Here is a 27159-nt window from a genome sequence, read left to right as displayed (position 1 = left end):
CAATTCCTCATTCGCCCTCTCACGTCTGACAGGTTCGAAATTATACGGCTGCAGGCCATCGTACATGTTATCAGTGGTTCTTGCCACCTCGTCCTCATCCCAGTCAGTCACCATAGTTCTAGTACTAGGCTGAGGCTAGTCTCCCCAACGTGACGCCATCACCGAATTGCATTAAAAAAAACCTGCTAATACCAAAAACGACATAAACTGGCCTTTAACACCATTTGGAGAATTTTTTTTAAATGATATACATATCTTGAGTGCTTTATGTACCCTTTAATCGACAGTGGTCGTTAACCTGCAACATGGGCTTTAAAGCATGTAAGCATGTTCTAGGTGAAACCCAAAATAAGTAAGGATCAAAGTATGGACCTAAAAATGAGCATTGAGGATTTTTTCAAAGGTTAAACATCAGGTGTTTTACTGAGAACTCTGGGCTGTGGTGGATTACTTTGTATCCAGGACACTGTGTTAACTCCTGTATGTTATCCAGGTCGTCGTCTGATAGAGCAGCTGTCACTTTATTCTGACTGAAGGGAATGAAACGAGAATTCGGGATTGATCAAGTGTCGAAACGTGGCCAATGATGACACGGCAGCAGCACCTGCCTGCACTTTGCTCCGTGTGTGTGTCTGGAACAGAAAGCACCTCACTACTCAAGCACGACAGCCGCTTTCTGGTTACCATGCCAACCACAAGGGCTGTCCATGTTGGAGCATGCTCAGTTTGGCTCCCTTCCCTGTAACAATAGCCAGTAAGAGGGCTCACTCACACACACACACACACACACACACACACTCTCTCACACACTCTACTCCAGCTCGCTGTGGGAGCGAGACAGAGAGGAGAGGCTGCCTGCTGCGCTGCGGAGCTCATAAACGCACACTGACCAACAAACGCACTCTTTAAACAACAAAGGTGAGTACACAAATCTGCAAATAGTACTTTGAATTTCCTGGCTTTTATTTCCTTGTGGTGAGGAGTTTGTAGCATCAGTAGCTTCGCCTCTCTGAAGGAAAGAGCTGCAGAGTGGAGACAGTTGTTGCCGGTGGAAAAACTAGAGATAAAGAGGAAGCATGTGCTGTGCTTTGTGAGTGACAGGACTGCATGCATTCTCTATTTTTTCTTTAAATCATTGTATCAACAGCATCATTGTACTCAAATCCCCCCAGTTCCTTTTTGGGGCTACATTTTTCTTGTCTTTTTATGAATGGTGAAAGCAGGTTTATTCTGCTCAATCGGAGGTGTAGTAGTTGACAAAGCAGGGATCGCTCAATAATTCATGTAGCCTTGTATGGAGGAAAGTCAGAAGATGACAGCAGGTGTAATGTGATGCTTTGCATGGACACAGATAGCTCTTTTAGGCTCTTTTGACAACGCAGCTCAGTTTTACAACCTTCTGTTTGCTTATCCAGAACCTCATATTGCATGTAAAGCATTTTTTGCAAGTTATTTGTACGTTCACTTAACCTGCAGATATAGCTCAAAAGGTGAAAGTGTCTCCTAGAAGAAAAAAGGATGAATAGATTCAACCTGGTCTAGTTGCTCAGTCTTCTCTGAAAATGTTATATGAGCTGCAGGTAGAGGGAATGTGAGGAGCTTGTCCTCATGTCTGGCTGACCCTCCGAAAAATCTGTACGTGTATGTGGTCCATATGTGAGTGTGTATTAGGGGTGGCCAGCATGAATAATATCTTTGATATTATCCTGTAGTCTTGCCCCATTTCTCTCTGAGGCTCACTTAGAGATTCACACAGAGAGAGAGGGAGAGAGAGGGAGAGAGTCACTGCCCGCATCCCACAAGATTAATTGTTGTGGCTGATAAATTCATCGTTGGTCGATAGTGTATCCCTCCGCAGCCGGCAAGCCCCTTGTGTTTGTGCTTGTGTGTGCTATTGGGTGTTCACAGAGCAGCATGACTATCAACCAGCTCTGTGGACTCGTATGTAAACTAGAGGTGCACCCAGGGCTGGGTGATATGGTTTGAATCAATATGATATTATGAAATACAATCATTTTCACTTAAGATGCTATATGACTGTATAGCAAATGTAATTGAAAATCCTAAATAATGTTCCATTCAATAAGATATTATTTACTGTTACTCATTACATTGAAAAAAAAACAAAAAACTCTTGTGCCAAAACAAACCTTTTTTTTTTTTACTCACTTTGTTAGTTATTTTAAACTACAATTAGCTTTAACTCCTTATTTTAAAACCTACAGTAAAACAAAACAGCTAACACTTTAATTGGATTCCCATATTTCAGATTTATAAGCATAAACCTTTAAAAAAATGGTTTGTCTCTAACAGTTGTTTATTTACACAATTAGTACACAGTGAGCAGCGATATCATTTCTAGGGAGTCATGTTTGTGTTCACCTGATGAATGCAAGTCCAATATCCACTCTCTGTTTAGCTGGTCTCCACCAACTCCTGAGACAAATATCTGGCTCTGTAGCTGCTAAATGTTCTAAATATGTTCCCCAGCTAGATGGTAGCTGTGTCTGTCTGCTGTTTGGTGCTGAGCAGGAACTGTACAGTTGGTTTATGAGAGCTTGTTTGACGAAAACGGCTGCCTGCTGCTGATGAGAGTTGAGACTGTACCAAACAGTAAATGTTGTGCTCTGCAGAGCTCCAGAGTTGGTTAGATAATTATACTTTATATCTCTGTGGGTTCATCACTAAGAGTGATTTCACATTAGTCATTTGACTCATTGTTTATATAAATATATTGATCACTGGAGTTTTTAATGCTTAATTGTTTCTGTTTCGATTGTTGTCTGCTTAATTTTCTGTTAATCCACTATTCAATTAATCGACTAAGGATTTAATTAAGTTTAAACTATAAATAGTTAGATCCTGTCTGCTTCTTATGGGTCACCTGTCTAGTGCCTGGAGGAGGAAGACAATGCCACACCACGCTAGCTGCAAACAGACCAATAAGACACAAGAGGAGGGTACACATGGAATGATGGAGAGAAAAGCGAGTAGGAACAGAAAATAGAGAGTTGTAGAGTGATAGATGGCAGACAGGGAGAGCGAGTGAGAGGCACTCTTTCACCCTGCGGGAAATTGGAAAATAAATTGAGTTGACACAAGCAGGTTTGCATAGCGATGTTGATGCTGGGGAGTGGGAGGGGAGAGGTTTGGACTCGGGGCTTAGAAGGTTCATGAGAGGCTAATTCTCTCTGTACCCACCGGTTAGGACCACCAAATGGCTTCCTGGGGTTGGTAATTAGGAATTTCCATCTGCCATTGATAAAAAGATACAGTCCAGTGTGGCTGGCACTTCAGGCCTTTGTGTCTAACTAAATTGGCACTTCAGTTTGTCCTTTGGTATATTTTAGTCAAAATGAGTAACAGGAATTCTTCCAGCAACAACTATTTTGAGTCTGCCTGCAGGAGGATTTCAGCTGGTGTTGGAGCATCTAGTGGGAGTATCTTCTGTATGGTGTTGGGCAGAATATAAAGTGGCACCCAGTGTGGGTTGTCAAGTTTGATTTTCAGAGCGTAGAGTGTTATGATGGCTCAGAGCAGACAGACGGACAGTGTGTGAGCAATGTCAGTCTTCACTATTACAAAGGACAGCGTCTCTTTTTAATCTTCTTGTTCTTTGTCTTTTCTTTGTCATTGTTGTCTTCTTCTCCTTCCACTCTGTGTTAGCTAGATTTTGGAGAGTTTAATGACAGACAGGTTTTATTTGTGGCTTTAACCACTGAGTATCAAAAACTGTAAACTACTGAAAGTTAGTCAGATTAGTTTTGTGCTTGACTTATTTCTTGATCACATACAGTAGTTTCTGATTTAAATCAAATGGCTATATTTAATTAAATTGCTGCTGCTGTTTAGACATTTCACACTTTGGCTCATATTGTTAAAAGAGAAAAAGGGGGAGAAAAACTTGAAAAACATAATATGAACGTAAGTCCTGGAAAACTGAGGTGCAAAGTAACAAAAGTATTGTTTTAGTATGTGCACCAAAACTTTGGTTATGTATCGGCACTAAAATGAAAAATTCAAACAATACCCAGCCCTAGAGAAGATGCACACACTTGCATTCCGTAATATATTACACTTGCACACATGCACATAGTGTAAATACACACACATACATTATAGAGTTCACAGCCTTTGAGTGTTGATGCTTGTAAATCAGGTCCCTGTAAACCGTGGTGACAGTTGATCAATGGCTCTCCATCCCTCCTCATTCCCAATCCCAACACCCACCTTCCCTCCTCTCCCGCCATGCTCCTAATCATCACATCCCTCCAGCTCTGTCCTTTCATCACTCTCATCTCTTCTTCTCCCATCCCCTGCTCTCCCCTTACCCTTTTCCCTCATCTTTTTTTGTTCTCTGAAATCTCTCCTCTCCTCTCACCCCATACCGTTTAAGACAATTACTGTACAAGCATGTCCTTGGCTTCTGGAGGAGAAAGAAGAAGGGCTTTTCCCTTTAATCTCCCCTCTTTTATTTCACTCCCTCCTCCTCTTTCTCTCTTTTGGTGTGAGTCATCCAAAATGCCTTTAGCAGATACAGATCCTTATAGGCGTCTGTAGGAGCCACTCCGTCAATGACCAGGCCATGATGAAGAAAGGCCTTTTTGAAAACATTGACACCTTCTGAGCAAGGTCAAGGGGCAGCATTGATCCAGAGAAAGGAGGCAAACACATGGCTGAATTTGAAAACAATTGGTTTAGTATTGAAGTAGTTTTTTTATTTTACAGTCATAGATAATTTTTTCAGTAATACGACCACATATGTTTCACGTGTAACATTTAATTTTTTTGCTTTTCAGAAATGACAACTTTTAAGTCAACTCTACTTTTTCAAGACTAGGGTCTCTTTTTTTTTCCCGAAGAGGCTCTTCGGTTTCTAGTAACGGCAAGGCATCAATGAAACATTCTCCTCTTCTATTCACTTTTATTCATGACAGTAAAGGATTTGTCCTGGGCAGCTGCCTGCGACCCAGCAGGTAAATAAAACCCAGCAGAATCTATTTATTCTTTTCTTGAGTGACAGGCTGGTTTAAGGAGATGCAGAAGGGCTTTGATGGGATAAATAAATGATTTTTGTTCTTATTTCTCTCCCATCGTCAATCTCTAGTTCTCTTTCCTCCGTCCACCCTTACCCCTTCTTATCTCCCTGTCTCTGTTCATTCCCAGAGAAGGGAGTGACTCACGTAGCCATCTGCTGCCCAGCAAATCCTCTCCTACCTTATAACCCTCCTTTTGTTTATTAACGCCGCCCCTGGGACGACAATGATACCTCTGTCTCATCTATCTCTTTCTCTGCATAACCCTCTCTCCTATCACCGACAACTCTCCTCCTCCTCTGTTCACTCAGGCTTTTATCATGTATTCCTCTTACACTCCCTCTCACCTCCTCGGCTGAAGTCATCTCTGCACGCGTTGCTTCCCTTTATTTCACCTGATATTGTTTTTTCCTCTCCTCATCTACCTTTTCCTTTTTCTCCTAGGAGACAGATTGTAGGAATGAGGTCAGACACTGTGTGTGCGTGTGTGTGCGTGCCCGTGTGCGTGTGTGCGTGTGTGAGCATATGGATATGAATGTGAGCAGACTGTTGATGTTTTGTTGATATAGGTGTTGTTGTTGCTGATGTCATTATGATTCCCTGCAGAAATGACAAGAGACAAATGAAAACACCCTGTGGGCAGGTGTGTGCGTGTGCGTGTGCATGTGCGTGTTCATGTAGACTGAGCACAAACATTGGCCTTGCCAAGTAATTAGAGCCAGAGACAGCAGCAACAGTTTCAACTGTTGGCTACTGTGTTTTACTGTATTTCATATTGTTTATGTGAGGAGAAGAAAATAAGATTTTGGCCTGAATTTGGGCAGCAAGATGACTCTTTAACAAAACATTTTTAAATATTATATATATTTATTATCTAATAAGTTGGCCAGCTACTTAATTTTTGCCACGTATCGCACATATGAATACAAAACACTGCTGCAGTACTTGTACTAAAAATACAACAAGACATCATCATAACATAACATATACACAAAGCCAAAAGGAAGACATCATTCATAACATTATATGTGCACCTACATAATTTAAAATAAGTATTTTAAATAGTTTTTATTGAACTGTAAATAAAAAGGTAAATTTAATGTCAGTTTCTAACATGCAAATTCACTGTGGAAAATATAATTATTCCAACAAAGAAGCTCTGAGAAGGCACCACAATAGAGTTGTAAAGGGATAGCAGTTATTTTGGGCATCAATTATTCCAGAAGTAAACGTCTGGTTCATTTTATTCATAAACAGTGTTAGCTGACTGACTGACACTTTCACAGTTTGGATAAAACCATCCAAAGTCAAAGATACAAGCATGTATACATAAAATAAAATGAAAGGTGAGAAGTGAACTATGCCTCTTTCTCCAAAAACATCCAAGAACAAAATATTCTGCGGATGGGCTAACAGAAAGCCAAAGCTTAGGATTTTGTTTAAATCAGTTTAAGATTCTGGATCAGTTTTGGACGGTTCCATATTTTGTCCTGATCTGTAAGACATCACATTTTGAATTTGCTACATCTCTGATATATTCTTCTGACTGGCTTCTTACCTTTATAGCAACGTTGGCTGAGGTTCATGGCTATTGTAGTATTTGAGTCTTTTGCCATGCCAGACACACAGACAAACTGTGATGTCTCATAAACTCATTATACTCATTACAGTATAGTTAAATTATTCAGGAGACTCCTGTGTGTCTATGTTGAGGAACATTGATAGAAAAGGACTTATATTGTGGAAAAAAACCTTCCGACTCTACTTCACAAAAAACGGCATGAATGAAAACTTGAGCATTTAAAGATGATGAATGAATGATGAACGTCAAAAAGTGAAAGGATAAACAAACATAATGACAGTTTGTAGTGTATCTCAGTTTTAATGAACTGTTTGTGGTCTGGCGTGGCTCTGAGAGTGTTTTCAAAGCTTTAAGAAACAGAGAATATGGAGGATGTTCTTTTGATTTGAAACGGTGCATCAGAGTGCTGTGCCTCTGGCAAGTGGCCTCATCCTGAAAACACTAACTCGTTATTTCTCTGTCTCTCTTTTCTTCCCAGCATTACACAAAGCTAAATATAGAGATTAGTCATTATATCACACTCTGTCTCTATCTGCCAGTCTCTCTTTCTCTCCTTCTGTCTCTCTTTCTTCTGGAACGAGACCCCCTGTTCATCATGCAGTAGCGATGAAGGGAGCGCTTCATTTCTACCCCTTAGAGGAAAACATACATCACACAGTTGGAGCTTCATAAACTTGTTCCTGAAACATCTTGTTTGAAAATCAGACCTTTAAACTGTCACATGGAATTGTTATCACAACAGTGCAGCATTGATGGATAGTTTGATCTGGTGTGTGTGTGTGTGTGTGTGTGTGTGCCCGCACGCTACCTGTCGCTCTTAAGGTTAGCTCTGTGTATCTGTTGTTATGGATGCAGCCACCAAGTTGAGTGAGAGATCCATAACCCTCCATTAGTCGATAGGAGGCGTGATAGAAAGCCATTTTGCTGATTGGGTGACAGGAACACACACAGACACACACACACACTCACACTCACACTCTGTTCAAACATTTTGCAATACTTTTTAGTTTTGTGCTAACAAATCCTGTTTCAATATACTAATACAATAGCTTAATTACACATCAGATAACTTTGCCTGTGTTTCTCAGTGTAATTATGGATACTCAAAGCACCAAGAATGGAAGTGTGTGTGTGTGTGTGTGTGTGTGTGTGTGTGATTCTTTCTCTTGACTCTAATTGGACCTAGGTATCATTTGAAGGGTTTTGGTCCCTGCGTCAACAAAAAACCTGACTTTTGGTTCAGATACTAAAAAGTAGGGCTGGATTTCGCAATTAAAGGTGCCGTAAGTAGGATTGCGAAGATCCAGGACTCAGCCAAAAAATTTGAACATCAACAACTTCTCAGTCCCTCCCCCCCCCCCTTTCTGCTAAAGCCCAAAACTCTCTCCTAAGCCCCTCCCCCCACAAGGGAGAATGAATGTGTGTGCATAAGCAGTGATTGACACGCAGTTAGACTAAGGCAGGTGGGCATAAAAGGGCATTCTCAATTACAATCACACCCTGGCACTTATGTTAGGAAATAGGAATTATGGATCAAACCACAAACATGACCTGTAATAAGATAAATGAATAATACAATAAACTGAAGAACACTATTTAAAATTAACAACTAGATCAAGCATTATAATCCATATATCTCAGAGAAGTATCAGACACTCCTTGTAGCATTTCAAAGCGCCAGTCTTTCCACAGCACTTTATCTTTATTACATGGCCTCATATAACATGATAGCTCCAGTCATCATTTGCATGAATAGGCTCCCTTGGACGGTCTCTCCTCGGCGGAAATGACTTCCTCTTTTGTCCTCTTTGAATATGTGCAGAACTGCAGTGCTGCTCATGGAAAACCTCATGCAAGGTGTTTGCTCTCAGGTCATAGGCTGTCTGTTTAATTTCATCTGCAACATTTCCACCTCCCAACACATGAAATATATGAATGAGACCAAGATGACCTAGAACCACAGAAGAAGTACACAACTGTTTTGTAGGTACTGCCATGCTATAGAGTGACTTATTTTAACATTTTGTAATAGAGCTGCAAAGATTAATCGATTAGTTGTTAACTATTAAATTAATCGCCATCTATTTCGATAATTGATTAATAAGTTTGAGCCATTTTTTATGAAAAAGAGAAAAAAATCTCTTCTAAGCTTCTTAAATGTGAATGTATGTTCTTGTTTCTTTTCACCTCTGTGACAGTAAACTGAATATCTTTGAGTTGTGGACAAAACAAGACATTTTGTAGACCACAAACAACTAATCGATTAATCAAGAACATAATCAACAGATTAATCGACAATGAAAATAATTGTTAGTTGTAGCCCTATTTTGTAGTGCATGTAACTACATATTGAAGTAAGTGATGTAAGAGACTTGAAACAGCTACTATTTTATTTGAACAAATGTAGCTTCTGTTTACTTGCTAGCAGTTTTCTTCTTCACTGCCTTGTTGGCATTACTATGTTTGTTAATGCCACTAACTGCCAATCAGCAGAATAGCGTGAATTCTTGGCGGGATGTGAATTGCACCGCTGCAATGCTCCCATGTGCATGTGTGCATATTTTGTCATGCGCATGCACGACACAAGGAAAACCGGGACCAACCCTTAAAGATTTTGCACTATAGCAAAAACTCCTTTTAAGCAAGTTTAAGAAGGAGCATCTTCTCCTTCTCAGTATCACCCGTAATGAGACAAGGCGAAATAGAAGTTACCAGGATGTAACTTCAGTTCTATAAGCATGTGAATAATTATAAGTATAGAACCAGCTTTAGCTTGTTGGCAAGTCAGAACCTGATGCACAGAGGAAATGAAAAAGAGCTTCATATACTGATTTTAAGATTTAAATACCAATGTGACAAAAGAATATTTGAATATTGCAGGTAGGGCTGTCAGCATTAAAGCGTTAATCGCGATGCGATTAAGGGCTGACCATAATGCCTTCATTTTTTTTTTTTATGGTATTAATCACATGCCGCTATTTATTAATTTATTTTCACTTCACTTTGCGTCGTGCCTAACAGGCTACTATTTTGCCATACTTCCTCGTAACACATCCTGCTGCTGCAGGAATAGTAACGCGGATTTTGGTGCCTCATTCTGGTGCCACTGATATGCCTGCACTTCTCTCTGATGCTCTGAAACAGACGTTACAGGCAACAGAAACATTATTGCACGTGACGCTAGTTAACACTATACTCGACAGCAGCTAACGTTAGCCTACCGCTAGCTAGTAGCTGGATTAAACACGGTTACAATGCTGACAGCTAACGCTAAACGGTGTAAAGTTTGTCTGTATTTCACTGTAGAGGATTCCAACACCGGGATGTAACAATCTGCAGCTGCTGTTGTCGGAAAAACACAGATGGTGCGTTCACTGAAACTGGTAATTTACAGCCCGTTAAGGCACCGGTACCGTTTTAAAAGTACCGCTTTAGCACCGGTATCCAAACCAAACAATACCCAACCCTAATATTGACTCTAGATTCAAATGTGTGACTAGATTAAATATATAATAAACAAATACAAATCTTAAAATCAAGTTCATAAAGTCATTTTCTTTGCATTCATTTGATTCACAATCAAGATACACTGGTAAGAATTGCTTTCCATTGTTAATATGTACTTAAAAACAGTTCTGAAATGCAAAATAATAGAATTTTAATCATGTGATAAAACATGCGATTAATCGCGATTAAGAAAATTTTATCGTTTGACAGCCCTAATTGCAGGCCAGCCAAATGTTGTATGTATGTATGTATGTATGTATATGTATTGCTGTGTTACTAGGAAAGTGCTGCTTCAGGTACCAGTGAGAAACTGAAATATGATCCAGGAAGGTCAGTTCCGACTTGTAGATCCACTTGTAGAGGCACTGCACAGTGGTTTATGATACTATAAGACACAATTTTACAACTCTGAAAAGTTATAACAGTAACAATTATTTCATCTGTCTCAACAATCGGCAGGTAAACAACGTTTAGCCAGTTTCAAGCTTTTTACTGGAGCCTTTTGAGTCAGGACCCTCACTGTGCCGGTGTGGTCTGAATGAGGAGGACGCACCCAGTGTTGTTGTAGAAACACATACAGTACATTTGTGTTTTAAAGTGCTCATATTATGCTTTTTAGATTTTCCCCTTTCCTTTATTGTATTATATCTTTTTGTGCATGTTATAGGTTTACAAAGTGAAAAAACCCAAAGTCCACCCCAAAGGGACTTACCATCTTCCAGAGAAAACACTGTTCACAAACTGCTCCAAACAGCTCTATTGTAGTCCAGCCTTTACTTCCGTGACGAATGTGCGTCACTTTGTAACACACGTTATAATGCTTGCCTAGCTGATACCATGGCACGCCCTCATACTCTGCAACTGACAAGCTAGCAGTACTTACTGCGCATGTGTGACTCCAAACAAAGATGGAACAGAAGTGAGATGCCTCACTCGGGTGGGCTAAAACAGAGAGCTCAACACACAGGGTGAAAAGAGAATACTGCTTCCTGCTACTACTCGACAAGCCTTCATTTTAACTCTGCAGCTCAATGTAGGCCGTTTCAGATTCCTGCAGAGCCAAACTCTTAGCTGCTGTAGTAAACCGTCTCTACTGCACAACTATTCATCTCCCCAGAGACTTGTAGTTCATGCACATACCACAGTCATTCCGCCTAATTAACTGCACTCATCCACACTTCCACCTTTGATGTTGCCCGTGCTCAGTGTCTTGCATGCTCCCGCCCACTCTCTTTCCTCCCCTCCCTATGATGAGACTGGTAGTGTAGGTGTTGCTGACAGTGCCCCTGGGTGGTGCCTCATTAACCCACATTTCACTGGCTGATGGGAAACCTAGAGGAGGGTGTGTGGGGGGGTTTCTGTGTCTGTGCATGTGGGAATGTGTGTGAGAGGGAAAAATGGAAATGTTGCCTTTGAAGAAACTCTTAAGCATCTGTATGCAAGAATGACAGAAGCTGGAAGCTGGGTTTTTTTCACTTTAAAACCTTTTTTCCTAACTTAGATCACCCAGCTCCCTGTGTATTACAGTCATCGTCAATGCTAATGCTGTATTCATTTATGGGTGGAAGTTGGAGCTTAAAAATGGGAAAGGCATCATTGCCTTTCCTGTGTGCATTCAAGCTCCCAAAGTGGGGAAAACATGTAGGCTGCTCACAAGCACCAGAAACATTCAACTGACAATTATATAATGGCATACTGATTGATTAAAAGTCCACAGAAGTGTTTAGAAATCTAACAAATGTTTACAGTATACTTGTTTGCCCTGATCCAACAGGATCCTGGATCTGCTCTTTTTTTAATCTCTGCTTTTAATTTTAAAAGTTCTCCTCCTGATTTAAATTGACCAAATCCCCATATATCACAGTCCTTATCTTTGGTAGTGCATTAAAAGAGTACTCTGCTAATTCAGCGTTGCACTCTTAAAATATTATCAGACTTACGAAGGCCAGTTGTTGTTTTTTAAAGTTTTAAAATCAATGTAACAGAACCAGAGATATTGCCTTTTTTTCTCCATATGCTCTTCTTACTCGCCAAAACCTGCATGACACCTACATTACCCACAATGCAAACTGACCATTCAGTTATGCTAGAGGCGGCTAATGTAGCCTTGAGCCTCTAACCTCAAGCAGAAATGAGCAGCGGGTTACGAAGATCTGTTAAGCTAACTTTTGTTTAGCTCCACACCTCCACCTCCAGAATTTTTATCATTCTCAATCTTCAGCTCCAACCGACGCTGACTCAAGTGACATCATTTGAGGCAATTTATCAGATTTCACTCTGCTCCCTCTGGAGCCACAAAATGCTTAATACAACTTATTTATTTTTTATTTGCACGCTATTTATTTGCATTTGTTACTACCTTGTATTGCAAGTGATGCACAATAATTTTCCTCGGGATAAATAAAGTTGTATCTTATTTCTTTTTTTATCTTATCTAATTCAAAAGGTATCTACACATTATATCAAGTTAACCCTTTTCCAGTGTAACCATCAGTTTCTCCTGATATCCAAAACCCTGAAAGCACTTATGCTGATGAACCTCCAGTACACAATGTTGTCAGTGAGAAGCTTCCATGAGGCTCAGGTCCCAAAGACCAACCAGATGCTTTTTTCATTCCTCATCCTCATCTCTCTTTTTCTGCTTTCCTGATTTCATCTTCATCCCTTCTCACCTCCTTAATTTGCATCCTATCTCAGCCATTTAGTAAACTAATCCTTCAAGTAGCAGTTATTTGTTCAGCCTCCACTGATTCACAAGAGCTCTAACCTCTCCCCTCTCCTCGGTCCATCCTCCTCCTGACAGGAGATGTAGAGCTACTTCTCTGTGTGTGTGTGTGTGTGTGTGTGTGCGTGTGTGCGCGCGTGCGCGCGTGTGTGTGTGTGTGCATGTGAGTGTGTGAGCGTGAGCAATGGAGTTCCCACAAGTCTCAGATGTAGAGAGATTTAGCTGGATGACTCATTGTCCTTGATTACAAATAAGGCTGGAACGTGAATATTACATAGTTTGTATTCATCAGTTAATTGTTTAGCTTACAAAATATCAACCACATTTTACAAATTCCCATGCTATCAAGTTCAAGTAATGTCTTAAAAAGTGCTCATTTTGGCAGGTTAACAAGATAATAAAGAAACAAACTTAAATATAAGAAAAGCAAGCAAATATTCATGGTATTTTTGCCTGATATTAGGCATTAAATCATTAAAAATGAATTGATAATGATTAAGTTTTACTTGACCGACTAACTGATTAATATCTTAAAAAAACAGTAATTATTTGTTTTTATGGCATTTATAAATGCTTACCAGTAAATGTAAGCCTATTTGAGTATTTTGATCAGATATGTGCCGGAAATGTTAGTTGCAAAGCAACAATAATGTTACTCTGCTGGAGAAATCCTTTCCCATCACAAATCCTGCTTGTATGCAGAAATCTATAATGATAATGGCGGTCAGGTCTTCTTATGTAAGACACTGCGGATAAGCATCTCAATCAATAGACTGCTGCTGAGCACAGATCACGCTGGGAGGATTGGCGCTTTATATGGATAGACTTTCACAGGGATAAAGATGTAAACTGCAGGATTAATAGATGACTTACACACTGAGAGGCAGGCGGACAGGTAAGCCGTCAGACAGGCAGATTACTGATGCCAAACTGCAGGATACATATGTCACATATTTGAGATGTTTATGAGGTTTGGTTTTTATCTTAATCTGCATTATAAGTGACACTTTCTGTTTTTGCCATTCACTCTCTTTAAGATTTGGATGCATTTACATATATTTTTGCCCAAATCTGACATGTATAAGTGAGAGTCCATTAAAGGAGATTCCACTCCCGCATGAGTTTTGTTTGTTGTCAGTGTCAAGAGAGTCACAGATCACACATATGAAAGGTCATTAACGATCTATCTATCTTTTGAGTATCAAACAACCTGTAAGAAGTAAAATATTTGAAGTTTTGTCCTTTTTACACGTCTTCTATATTTTCTTTTTCCTTTCTCCCTTCGGTAAAGCACCTTGCTGCTACAGTTCTAAAAAGTGCTTTAGAGAAATTTTGTTTACACACTCACTGACTTAGTCAGCTATTCCTGCAACATGATCCATTTTATCGCTGTCCATAAGCTCGCTCAGGATGTTCCAAACAGTTATAGATTTTCCAAAACTATTTCTAAATATTTTGCCAAAACTACGAGTAGCAAAATGCTGAACATAAAGATAGACAGCGAAAAGGTGGATTATACTGCAAAAGGTGTTTGTCGTCATCTTCAGGCAGTGCTGCCTGGAAGGCACTAAGATTAGGCAATGGTTAGGGTTAAGGTTAGGGTTAGGTGCCTTCAAGTCGATGGTCGCAGTGCTGCCTTGAAGTCAATGTTGGGGGTTGCAAAGTTTCTGTGGTGACATTTTACAAAGAAACTTTTTAAAACCATCTCTGCAGCTCACCAGGGATTAATGTACCCCAAAGTAGATTTTGGATGGAGTATCCTTTAAACCAGGAGTGAAGTGTTGAGATGTGGATGAGCAGTGACGGACTGGGAACAAAAAATGGCCCTTGCATTTTGCATTTGATGTAGACTATGACTTCATGACTTCTGAGCTGTTTCGTCACCTGTCAAGCCTTCTCACCTCACCGCCTTACATTTACGCTCTCTGCACCCTTAGTCACAGTGTAAGTCACTGCTGGTGCAGGCTGTTGTTATTGTGGCTTCAGGGGCTCATAAAAGAGAAACCAGTTGGCCGTATTTCAGTGTTCGCCGGTGGCCGTCTTCAGGCTCGCTGTTGTGCCAAGTGAAATATCACAGCAGCCGCCGTGTTTGAGACCAGACTGCATGCCGGCACACAGTATGTGGACAGCGGTCTGCCATTTTCTGACATGCTGGCAAACAGCGTGTTGATGCACTCAAGCACATACACACCCTAACATTTGTAGTATTACCACAAGACTTTCCTTTGACTTGACTTACAATACATTAAAATAAACTTAAAGCTACATTCATTGGTATTTTGTTTTTTTATTTCTTTTTGGTCAAAGGTTTTCTTAGTTTGTGTGCATGTAAAATGCAGTGTAGAAAAGGATGACAACAACAAACACATACAGGTTACATTGCCTGGCTTTACTACCACACAGCACCCAGCCTTGACTTAGCAGGTGTACAGAATCTCATCGCCACTCATGGCACTGTTTTCAAATTCCATTTTTTTAGTTTAGAAACCACCGGCCAGTGTAGATAGAAATGCCAAATGGAAGGTAAAAAGACTAATTTAAATGCATTTGTCTGTGTGTCCTTTCCAGTCTTGGCCTCACAGTGAGTTCTGGCATGTCTGTCACACTCCTGCTGTGCCTTCCAGCTGTGTTAAAGTCTTTCTGGCACACAGCACGGAGCTTCAGATTGAAACACCTGCTGAGCCACAGCACACATCAGTGGGAGGTGAACATATTCATGCCATGTCGGTTTTAAGGGTGTTTAAATACTATTAACTCAAACCACCATCCTACCTGACAGAGTTCTGACTTACGTTGAGTCCTTTTACAGAATAACAAAATATCATTTTTGGGCATGGTTTCATGTTGTTAATATTCTGAATTGATTCATTCAGTTCCTCAGTTAAACTTTTTTGTATATTATTAATTCATATGTTGTTTGCTGTGCAAGTCATTGTTTATTTGTAGAAGTCTGGGCTCTAAAATGTGATACTTCATGGTTGGCTACAAAACAGCAATGGAATCACAAACGAGGTCAGGGAAGTCATTTTTTACAATTTGTATGACTAACCATAAATGCATCATTCCAGCAGAATTTAAACAGAATTGTCATGCAATGAAATACAAAGATGTATTTCTGGGTATAGGGGCAATATATTTTATACAGTATATGGTATAAGCAACACTGTAAATTTAACACTTATATTCTTGTTATTGTGCTATGTTTTTCACAGCTGTATTCTTTTGGTTTCAGTCACTGTTTTCCCTCGTGGATCAGGATGTTTGTGTATGCAGAAGTAATTCTTGTGACAGAGAGCAGAATATGTTTACTTTTTGTAATATCTGTTTTTATGGAACCACAAATATGAATATTGAGGTGTGAGGCTGAAAGACTGTGTGTGTATCTATCTATCTCTCTCTCTCTCTCTCTCTCTCTCTCTCTCTATACACACACACACACACACACACACACACACACACACACACACACACACACACACACACACACCACAGCTGGATCAGACAGACAGAGGCGTGAGTCTTTATGTCTGAAGGGAACACTGGAGGTGTCAAAAACCATGGAATACATTATTATCACCTCTTCTACCATTGCATATAGGATCTGAAAGACATTCAGCCAGACACACTCACACTCACACACACAGATCAGTAATAAGAAGTGTGCACGGTCTGCTCAGAAACACTTCTGAGGGGATGAATGAAACGGGCCGGAACGGCAGGGAATTGGCTCAGTGATTTAAACGCTTGCCGGATAAAAAGAGAGATAAAATAAATAAATAAATGGGTCACTTCAGTCAGTGCCGATTACCAATTTATCATTCCCTCTCTGAAAAGCTCAGTTTCAGTTTCAGTGGGATTGTCAGAGCGGGGTTATTCTGTGAGCAACAGGGCTAAGAGTGGAGACGTCTCCCAGTGGGCAAAGTGCAGCTGAAGAACTGAGCTAATTCAGACTCTCAAAATCTGTTTTAAATCAACAGATCTGATGACAAACAAAATGTAAAAGTGCACTTATTGCAAAATTCAAATGGTTATTAATAAATATAAAAGTGGATTTCAACATGGTGAAAACGGAGGATGCTCTGGAAGTGCTGTCAATCATCTAGCACTTCTGGGATGGAGAAGTGTGTGGAGGAGGGTGGGGGGTTCCAGTTCTATAGTGACAGTCACTTGTCAAAGCTTTGGATGATGCAGCCACAGCACTCTCCATCCCCTGGAGGGGAGATGGGGGTATTAACGTCAGAGAACACGTGAGCTGAGCTTTGAATGACAACATTTTATTTCTCATTGTGTGGCTGAAGATGTTGAAGTGGTGGATGCAGGTTTTAGTGGAGCAGTCGTGTTTAAAGAGGAGGTGGGGATCATTCTTGTTGTTGTTTTTTTTTGTGAACTAATTATTCATAATTCCCTGTCTTTGATCTGAGCTGTGTCTGTAATGCAGTTCACTCTCCTTTGTTTTATTTTAGGCCTGCTGGCCTACATTACATTCATGTCTGCTGTGATGTTGTGTGTGGAATTTGTATTGTTTATCTCATTGCTTTTATACTTTATTTTGAAACGCGACTTGACGTTGACTTTGAACGTGTTGGTTTCAGTGAACTCATTGTGTTTTTCTTATTTACAGTGTTTTAAGGAAACAACTATTTTTTTTTTCACAACACATTTGCACCAGATTTTTTAATTTTTTTATTATTTAATAAATTGTTAGCGGTGACAGCAATGTATGTATATATTTATATATATTAAAATAGTGTTTTTTAATTTATTACTTTTTAATTTTTTATTTGACAGACACATTTTTATTTGTTATTTTATGTCATTTTCTTGTTTTTGTTTTTTTTTACGACTGGGACACTTTTCTAATTTAATTAAATGTAATATTTTAATTTATCTTAATTTTCTTTCATTTTATGTTATTTATTGAGCAGGTACAAATGTCTGATTTAGTTTATTTTATTGTTTTCTTTATTGTTTCTTTATTTATAGGTGCAATTGAACTAGATTTGAATAAAACAAATTTTCCTCTGTGGTCTCCTGGGCAGGCACCACCAGTATTTGTTTCCTCTTACTGAATAATTATCTGCAGGCTGTTTTATTGCTACATTATTGTGGCCAAGCTCTTGGCATGATGCGTGTAATCTGCTACTGTCTCCTGACAGAAAAACACTAATTATGTAATTGACTCAACATCTAATTCAATCTGCGAAAGGAGGACACGGTTTGTTTTACAGTATCAGGGTACAGCTGCTATTCAAGCCTGTGAGACAAGTGAGACAAGCCTGTGTCTCCTTGTCTCACAGAGTGAAAGGCAGAAACACTTGGCACAACGATCATCTCCACTGTGTTAGTTTGTTGTTATGTTCAGCTCATTGATTGATATGCTTTTTCCTTCTTTTTCTTTCTCTTTACTTGTAGCTTAAGGCCACGTCTGTCTGGCTCGCTGGAAAATCCAGACAGATCACTGTACTAAGAGGAGACTGAGCAGAGGGAGCCGGGCACTTTGGGATCTGATCCAATGACCTGTAGGAGGAGAGAAGCAGCGAAGAGGCTTGATTAAAATGGGGTAAGTTAAGAAGATCAGACAGCACGCTGCAGGAACTGCTGGCTGCAACAGGATTTGCTTCCAAACCTGATCTCTGCAACACGATGCTCACTGTTAGATAACCTCTGCCCAGTCAGAGAGGAGGGGAGATAGCAAAATAGACACTGACTCACATATAAGATCACACTGATAAAAAAAAATATGCATAGACAGAATTACACAGCAACAATAGAGCCTTATGCAGGCCAAGTTCTTCCACATCAAACTGGGAAAACCATTTCTTTATGGATCTGGATTTTAGCACTGGGGCATTGTCATGAAGAAACGGGAAAGGGACAAATAGAAACTGTTACCACAAAGTTGGAAGCATACTATTGTCTAAGACATCAGTGTATGCTGTGGCATTAAGATTGAACTTCATTGGAACTAAAGGGCCTAGTCTAAACCACCAACCAGAGGCCAAAAGTAAACAAAACAGAGGTGTCCACACACTTTTGGCCACATCATTTAAAATTTAGGGAACCATATAATACACAAACTGACTTGTCCTGTAAGACCCAAATATAGAAAAACCTAAAAAAAAAATGTATTTCACCTTTCAGATGTTGTTGTAGGATGCCTTTGATGCAGAAATTAAACAGTTTAAAAAAAAAAAAATGTTATGTACGTTTTTAGAGAAATGTTGTAATATTGCAACATTGGACTTAGTTGGGAGCAGAATTTCTGTATTTGTACTCACGTTGTCTGAACAACAATTCAGAACAACTAAGCGTTCATTTGCAGGTTTGATTGCTTACTTAGCCCCATAAAGGTATAAAACATTAATAATAATCACACATTAGTCATATTTTTTATGAAGTCATTTATTAAAAAAAACTATTAAACAAGATAAAACTCTAGCTTTTTCTAGCAACTTCTTCAGTCCTTTTTTTCTTTTCATGACTGACTTTCATTGGTTGTGAAAGTCCCAAAAACAGTTCTTGTCCTCTGAAAAGCAAAGGCGAACATCACACTTGCTGCATTGCGTGTTGGTGTAGTCTTTATTGCAGTGTATGTAGCGTCCTCTCCCTGTCTTCTGTGGGAAATGTGCAACTAGGTCCTTGCGTACATCCAATGGGAGGTGTGCACATCTCTTGGACAGTTCTGAGCATTCAGAGGGCTTCTTGATGTCACGGTCTGTGTTGCTGGGCTCCCTTTGCCTGGAGAGATGGATGTGGCATTGACCACAGCGAGGATGATGGTGTGCCAGAAGATGTACATGGGGAACTTATATTTGGCTGTAAATGAGTCCAACAAATCCACACCTCCCATGTACTTGTTGTAGGCACCAACAATGTACGGCCTCTCAACTTCAATGTAGGTTCTGTTGGCTTTGTCCCAGCGTTGAATCTTCTGCACAGGTTCAGCAAAGGATGACACAAGTGTGATGGCCCTGTTGTCATACCATTTGACAGCACAGATGTTGTGATTCCCCTCCACTCTGACGTCATAGCTTCCTCTCCCCTTTTTCTTCAAGCTCTTCTCGTCTTCAAGGTTACAGTTGGGTAGGCGCACCTGCCTGGCTGTTCCCACATAATGAATTCCCCGATCAAGGAGCTTCACTAATAATGGAACATGGGTGAAGTAGTTGTCTGCATACATTTTGTAGTTCTGACCTTCTGGAAGACATCATCACAACATCACCTGACAATCCAAGATTTGGCTCGTATTCCATTGACACTGCCTTGGTAGACATCGAAGTCACACATCATGCCAGAGATTCCAGTTCTCACCCACACTTTGAATCCCAATGGGTTTAGCTTGCCTCGCATATATTGCGTGATGCTGCTGAATTTCCCCTTGAAAGGAATCATCATCTCATCCACAGAGTTGTGCTCTTCTGGTACCTACCTACCTTATCATGCTAAATGAAACATCACCAGCCATTTAGTCACACAATACTGCCTTGACATAACAATATTGCTTGTTATGCTCTCTAATTATCTTACTAAAAGGAAAACATGCATACCCCCACTTACAGCCACACCCCACATTCAGGAACATTTTCACCTTTCCCAGAACTGAATTGTCTGTTGATATCCTCTGGAATGTTAAATCAGTCTGATCAAATTAACTACATTTTTTAGAGATAAAACTTTTAAATCAGTCAAATTTGACCATAACACAACACAAGGGTAGAATGTATACTGTCCATGTATAAAGAAAATACTCAGGTAATAATGTTTCAGGTAGTGGTGTAGTGGAGGGAATACAACCTGTTTGAGCTATTGAGGTATTTTGACTACCACACTCACCCAGTGTTATAATTGCAACAAATATATAACAAGCTCTGAATTGAATTTGCTGCATCTATTCTACAATAACTACATATGTACATTCTCTAGACATTATAATAACAACCAAAAAAAATATTAAAGACATTTTACTTACTTGAATTTGATGAATCCAGTCCAATGAAACAAAGAGATGTTCGAAAGAAACCTTGAGAGGTTGTGTGAGTTCATGGCCATAAGGCGGGACTTATAAACAAATGTACGATCCAATAGCATTGTGAGACTGAACTATAGGACCCAATGACTATGTAAATGTGGTAAAACCTAAGATAAAATATAACAGATTGTTTTTAAGGATGGCTAAAGGTGACGTTGTAATTTTACAACAAGGGGTGTTACAGGGTTGAGATCATTTGGTTTGTAAGTTTAGTAGATAATGGAGACACTCTGACAGTAAATCTGAACACATAAATGATTTATTTCCTTATTGTAATGCTGTACTCCACACACTCTGCCATCATATCTGGAGAAATCAGCCCCTGTGCATGCTGGGACATGGTGGCTGATTTACTGTCCTGCTGGTAGGGATGAGTTATTCCTCAGTTAGCTCCGGTGACAGAGGGAGCAGAGAAAGTGCGGACCTCCAGAGAGTCTTTATACTGGCAGTAATTCAACCAGAGAAAGGCAGAGAGAGAGAGAGAGAGGCACAGGCATGCTGAGCAGCATGCTGCCTGCTATTCAGACACACACATTCATGCTAATTAAAGCCCAATTCCAACATATCAGCACTTTTTCTCCAATCCAAACTATGCACACACATATTTGTGTCTGCCAAACAGAATAACAGAGGCCAAGTGCTCAGTCAGTTTCACATGCAGTAAGTCCAGGAAACCTTAAGGTGGTCTTCAAGATGATAAAACTGATCATAGAAATGAAGACATTCTTCATTCACTCCTATGCAGAGCAAAGGCAAGAAGCATATTAAAAGCTATTATTTAGTCGGGCATAATAATGGTTATACACCGATCGGTTTTGAGCTCACAGGGTCTTCATAATAATGGACAAATGGGATGGATGATAAAATGTCAGATATTTTTGATCTATGATATTTTGTGCAAACCGTCTTGGTCACTAGAAGATGAATCCTAATGACTTTAGTGATCCCAGCATGTTGACATTTGTGGTTTTTAGTGAAATACCTCAACAACTATTGGATGGATTTCCATTCAATTTGGAACACACATTCATGTCCCCTTCAGGATGAATTGTAATAATTGTAGTATTCTTCTGACGTTTTACCAGGCCTGAAATGCACACGTGCAAACAGGACCTATACACGTGCATTAAATGGAGAGATGTCAGAGCGAGGGGTTTCCCATGGACGGGCACCCCGGACAGTTTGGGGTTCAGTGCCTTGCTCAAGGGCACCTTGGCGTTGCCCAGGAGGTAAACTGGCACCTCTCCAGCTACAATAGCAGTCCACGCTCCATACTTGAACCAGCGGCCCTCTGGTTCCCAAGCTAAGTCCCCACAGACTGAGCCCCCCCAAAAAACTAAAGGCGTTCCCATCAGCCTCAGCTGTACTTTGTGTTTAGTGCTAATTAGCTAATGCTAGCTAGTATCAGCATGCTATGTTGTCTCTTTGAGCATGTGAGTATTTAAGTCAAAGCTCCACTGTGTCTTAGTACAGCCTCACAGAGCAGCTAGCATGTCTGATGACTCTTAAATAAATAACGTGAAGTACACTGATTTGTCAGGTATTTCATTCACAATATTAACAAAAAAACTGACATCCCTGTTTGGTTTTTGTATCCATAAATAGTTTCCAGGTTCCAAAATACCAGATACAGGAGTAAAAATGGTTCCATCACATAACCAAATGTCCAAAGTACAAAATTCAAAGAAAAGATACAACAGTAAAGATATCAAAATATGAATATAATGAAGATTATAAAATAAAAGCCATACAAATCATCTCATGCAGTATGACTCAAACCCACCATAATTAAGGGTAAGCCTGCCTTAAGACTGAAACCAACGAAGTGTTAGTCCATCTGTCAGGACCACGTACGTGGGTGAGTCAAAAGTAAACTACAGTGGGTGTGTGTTCACGGTAATGAAGGAACATGTCACCCAGTGTAACAGTGTGGCTCGTTATTTTTTTTATAATTTTTGGACAGTGGAGCTCTGTAACACTTATCTTTTGATTTGATTCTTCTTGATGTTTTTCAATGAATTGATTTCCTTTGACTTCCACTGAGTTCTAGTCCTCAGTGTTTCACTTTAAAACAACACATTAATGTTCTTGGTTTTAGTTTTGGGGAACCATTGATTTAATAAACAGCCAACAAATGTCATTTGAGGGATACCGTGCTTGGTTTGTTGGAGGTTACTGATTACCTCTGATCGCAACCTTGCTTACATCCAAACATGTGAGGAATAGAGATTTATCTATTACTGCAAAGCTGCAGAGAAGCACGACGGCCTTTTCGTGCTTTGGCATTAGGGAGTGTTTGAGTCTAAAGTTGATCTGGGTTTTATTATTCACCTAATGCATCAGGGATGAGCCCTCTGAGTCCCTGTTTCATAATCGTAGTCATAATCACAGCCGTTACCCTGCGCTGCAGAGGGCAGACAGAATGTGAGATATGGATGATGGCTGTTTGGGTTGGGCGGTCGACATGCTATTCATACTCATTACAGAGAGAGAGAAAGAGCTGCAGTACACCCAGTTCTGTCTTGCCGGCTCTCTCGGCTCCTGGCTAATCTACAACTGCTGTCTGATTAGTCAGAAGGAAAGAGCAGAGCCTGCCGCCAGCGGACAGCCGAGCAGTTATCTTCATTACTGTTCCTCAGCTTACCCCTTCTCTTAACGTCAGACTCATTTCCTCTCTCTCTGTCTCATCTTTGTCTCTTTTACCAACTCTTTTTTCCTCCCTCCTGCACTGCGTCTGTCTCTCTGTATCTGTCTCTTAATCTCATGTTTTAATAGCCTGACAAGCAGGGCAATAATCCCTCTATTATTATTCTTGCTGCAGAGAAAGGAAAAAAAAGAGAGCCAGAGGGGGTAGACAGGGTGCCATTTATATAAAATGAATGTGATTATTCTGATGAAGAAACCACGCATCACAGACAGTGTCTCTGTGTCCAGAGCTGTGGTTATCCAATATTCCAATATGTGTGGACTGTGCTATCGTCCTTGTGGCTGAAGACCTCTGACAATTCTCTGGCACAAGTATAAGTACAAGTAATATTATCAGTTTAACAAAAAATATCTAGTCTGGTCTAAGTCTAGGAGTCTAGTCTGATAACAGAAGGGCAATGTGGTATTGTCACAATATGGCAAATGTACACAAAATTGCTTATAACAATAAGTAAATTGATATTGAATGCAATACACTTTGTGCCAGTGTTATTTGGTGTGAACTCATTAGTCAGTTCTTAATTACAATTAGCTTGGAACCATTCATTAACTCATAAACATTTTGTAAAACAATAACATGATATAATCATATCATTCCATCAAAAGTCATTTTGAATAATTTACCAGCTTTAGATAGCAGAATTATTATTTTTTTTCTCCCGATTTCAGACTTTAGTCTTTGCCTTTCAGATTCAGGATCGGATAAATTAAGTTACTAAATTAAGTGTCTTTCAACTTTGGGTATAAATCTAAATTGTGCATCCAAACTGTTGTTTAGAAACAAAGAACAAAGTTCCAAATTCAATTCCAACATAGATCTAAAAGTTGAGAAAGATACCAAAGAAACCATTTTGTGTACAAAATCATCATAAAAGCATCTTGGGAGCTTACGTGTTTTTGAATGTATGTTTAGTATACAGATTAAGGTTTTTGGAGTTGTGTAATCCATTTGCACACAAACTACTATGCAACAATAATATAATACTGACTACACCTAATGCAGACTTTATGTTCATTGGTTTCAGATATAACAGCTCAACCGCAACAGCCTGCCCTCATTTTCATATTATACAGAAATGAATGTAAAACATTGTGAAATTGTGTAAAGTGATTTGTAGTAAATTGGCTATATATATATATAAATAATCAGATCTTATCTTTATCTTCCTCTGTCTTCATCCCTGTAGGCTGCAGATCTTCATACCTGCTAACAGTGTGTCTGAGGGCCGCTCGTTGAGCCCACAGCCATGCCAGACGTAAAGCCTCCACCACCATGTGACTACCCTTCCACCTCCTCCGCTGCAGCCTCCGCCGGCTCTCCTGCTGGCTGCGCCTCCTGCCTCGACCTCCTCATAGACATGGAGCCCTGCATCGCCAACCTCCCTTTGTCCCCCGACCCCTTGTCCTCCTTCCCCCGACACAGACCCAGCATCCCTCACTACCCGGGCCTCCAGGGGGCTCCCTTCCCGCTCATGGCCAGGTGTAACAGCAGCACCCTGCTCACTAACCTGGGGCTGAGGTACTGCTCCAGCAGGCAGGGCCCTCTGGGGGTGGGGCCGGGTCAGGGTCCGGTGCCGGGCTCCTGCAACCACACAGGAAGCAACGGCAGCAGGCCTTACAGGAGTATGGAGAACCTCAACTGGAACACTGTGGCAGATTCTGGCCTGTGTGCATTCAGTGCCGCTCCCTACAGGAGTGTGGACAGTGAGTTTATTTTACGCTACACCTCCACTAGCCACTGGTATGATGGGCCTCCAGATGGATCTATGGTGGGGGGCCATGGATTTGTACCCAACCAAGAGCGTCTGGCGTTTTACCCTCGACATGGGCCGCCCAGGAAGGACCTACCGCTCTTCCCTCAGTTGCTGTTTTCAGGTGGCGTCGACGAATGGGATGCGAGGAAGGGCCTGCGGGAGAAACTCCGCCTCCAGAGTGCACGGTCATCACTTGAGCCTTTGAAGCCCCTTCCGTTGCGGCCTCAGGTGATCCCGGGTGCTACACCCATCGAACGGGAGGGTGTGCATCACGTCAATTCAACAGTTACTGGGTCCAGACCGCTGTGCACAATGCGCATCACCAGCCCCGAGGAGATCAAGCAGGAGGTCCTGAGGCGCCTACAGCTCCGGCGGCAGAACAGCAGCCCCAACCTGGCTCTCCATAGCACTCCATCCAGCCCAAAAGTGGTCAAGACATCATACACAACAGACAATATTGCAGGTAACAGGAATGCATCAGATTCTGCATTGGAGCGCTGCAGACCTCCTGTGGGACGCCTACATATCCCTACGTTTGAGGAGTTTAAGAGGATGAGGCAGAAAGAGGGTGAACAGAGCAAAGAGTCCACAGCGGGTTCTGTGGTATCTGGAAAATCTGAGGCTGACTTGTCACAAGAAGCAGGAATATCAGACAGTAAGATATCTCCTTCTGATCGGGCCGTCCCTCAGTTGAGCTGTAGTGGAGGACACCAAGAGCAGCGAGAAGATTCAGAGGAGCTGGAGGGAGAAATGAGCAGAGGGACCTCAGAGAGACCTCCTTGTAACACTGTGAGCAGTAACAGCCCTGCAGCTCCCATTTCCACCTCTGTTACCAGCATCTACTCACCCATCCGCACAGGCCCGTCTCCACGTTCACCCCTGCAGCCCATGGCCAGCTCAACCCAGGAGAAAGCCCCTGCTGCAGGGGGAGATGATGGGAGCAGCAGGCGTAGGAGGAGCAGTCTGGAACCAGCTGGGTCAGTTCCTTTCCCGCCCAGCAGGGAGAACTGGGGTCGGCCCTCCAGCTGCTGCCCAGCGCTCCTTCTGGAGGGGACGGACCTGTCCAGCTACGGAGCCAAGATCTATAAGATGAAGGATGGCCTCATCGGCTCTGCGCTGGACCTCATCAAGAAGAGGTTAGTTTGGGAGGAGGGCAGTGTATATGTAGTAGTATTCAGATCCTTTACTTAAGTAAAACAAAAACAAACACTATGATTAAAGCTAAAGGTCAAGGTTATATGTAGCCTAAGGTTAAAATACTCCATCACATGTAAAAGTCAAAATTGTATGTAAGTACATTTTGCTGATCATCCTTTATGAAAAGTGAAAATCACTCAATATATCATATTTATAATGTAGAAGTACCATTCAATTGAAAAGCTCAGGTTAAGTACCCCAAAATGTACTTGAATATACTGTTTGTACTTAGGGACTTACACCATTGATTATTGTGTGTGTATATTATATAATTCTGACAAATGACAAAAGTTAAAGTAAAAGTAGGAATGCAGGAATGAATTGAGTACTTTTACATTGCAGTATTTCTGCTATTACTTATGCAAAGAGTCTGAATACTTCTCCCATCAAAGTGGAGTTGTGAAAATCCTTTGTGTGTGACTAAACCTTTAAATACAACCCATCTGCAGGTAGAAAAATGAGAACAAAAGATCTAGTATTTCTATTTGATCTGTTTGTGCTGCACTGAACTTGTAATGAGACCTGAGTATTTCAGCAATAGGCATGTTGCTTTTAAATCCAGTCAAAGTCTTGGCCAAATTTAGATCCCGTACACATCATCTGAGCCCTGTAGCAACCTTCAG

The 27159-nt window shown here is 40.7% G+C and overlaps 1 protein-coding gene across 1 annotated transcript in view; it reads left to right on the top strand.

The window, feature by feature from the left end:
• The first annotated feature begins 832 nt into the window (after window positions 1-832).
• Window positions 833-27159, top strand: part of arhgef49 (Rho guanine nucleotide exchange factor 49) — a 40645-nt gene continuing 14318 nt past the window's right edge. Inside the window, exons 1-3 of the mRNA XM_078262406.1 lie at window positions 833-918; window positions 18263-18410; window positions 24773-26475. Coding sequence (XP_078118532.1) covers window positions 24833-26475 — 1643 coding nt within the window. The 5' untranslated portion in view covers window positions 833-918; window positions 18263-18410; window positions 24773-24832. The remainder of the gene's footprint in view (window positions 919-18262; window positions 18411-24772; window positions 26476-27159) is intronic.

This window comes from Sander vitreus, chromosome 11, assembly GCF_031162955.1.
Source record: "Sander vitreus isolate 19-12246 chromosome 11, sanVit1, whole genome shotgun sequence".
In the NCBI taxonomy this organism is placed as follows: Eukaryota; Metazoa; Chordata; class Actinopteri; order Perciformes; family Percidae; genus Sander; species Sander vitreus.
Note: the sequence above shows the minus strand (reverse complement) of the source record. Positions and strands in the feature narration are given on the sequence as shown.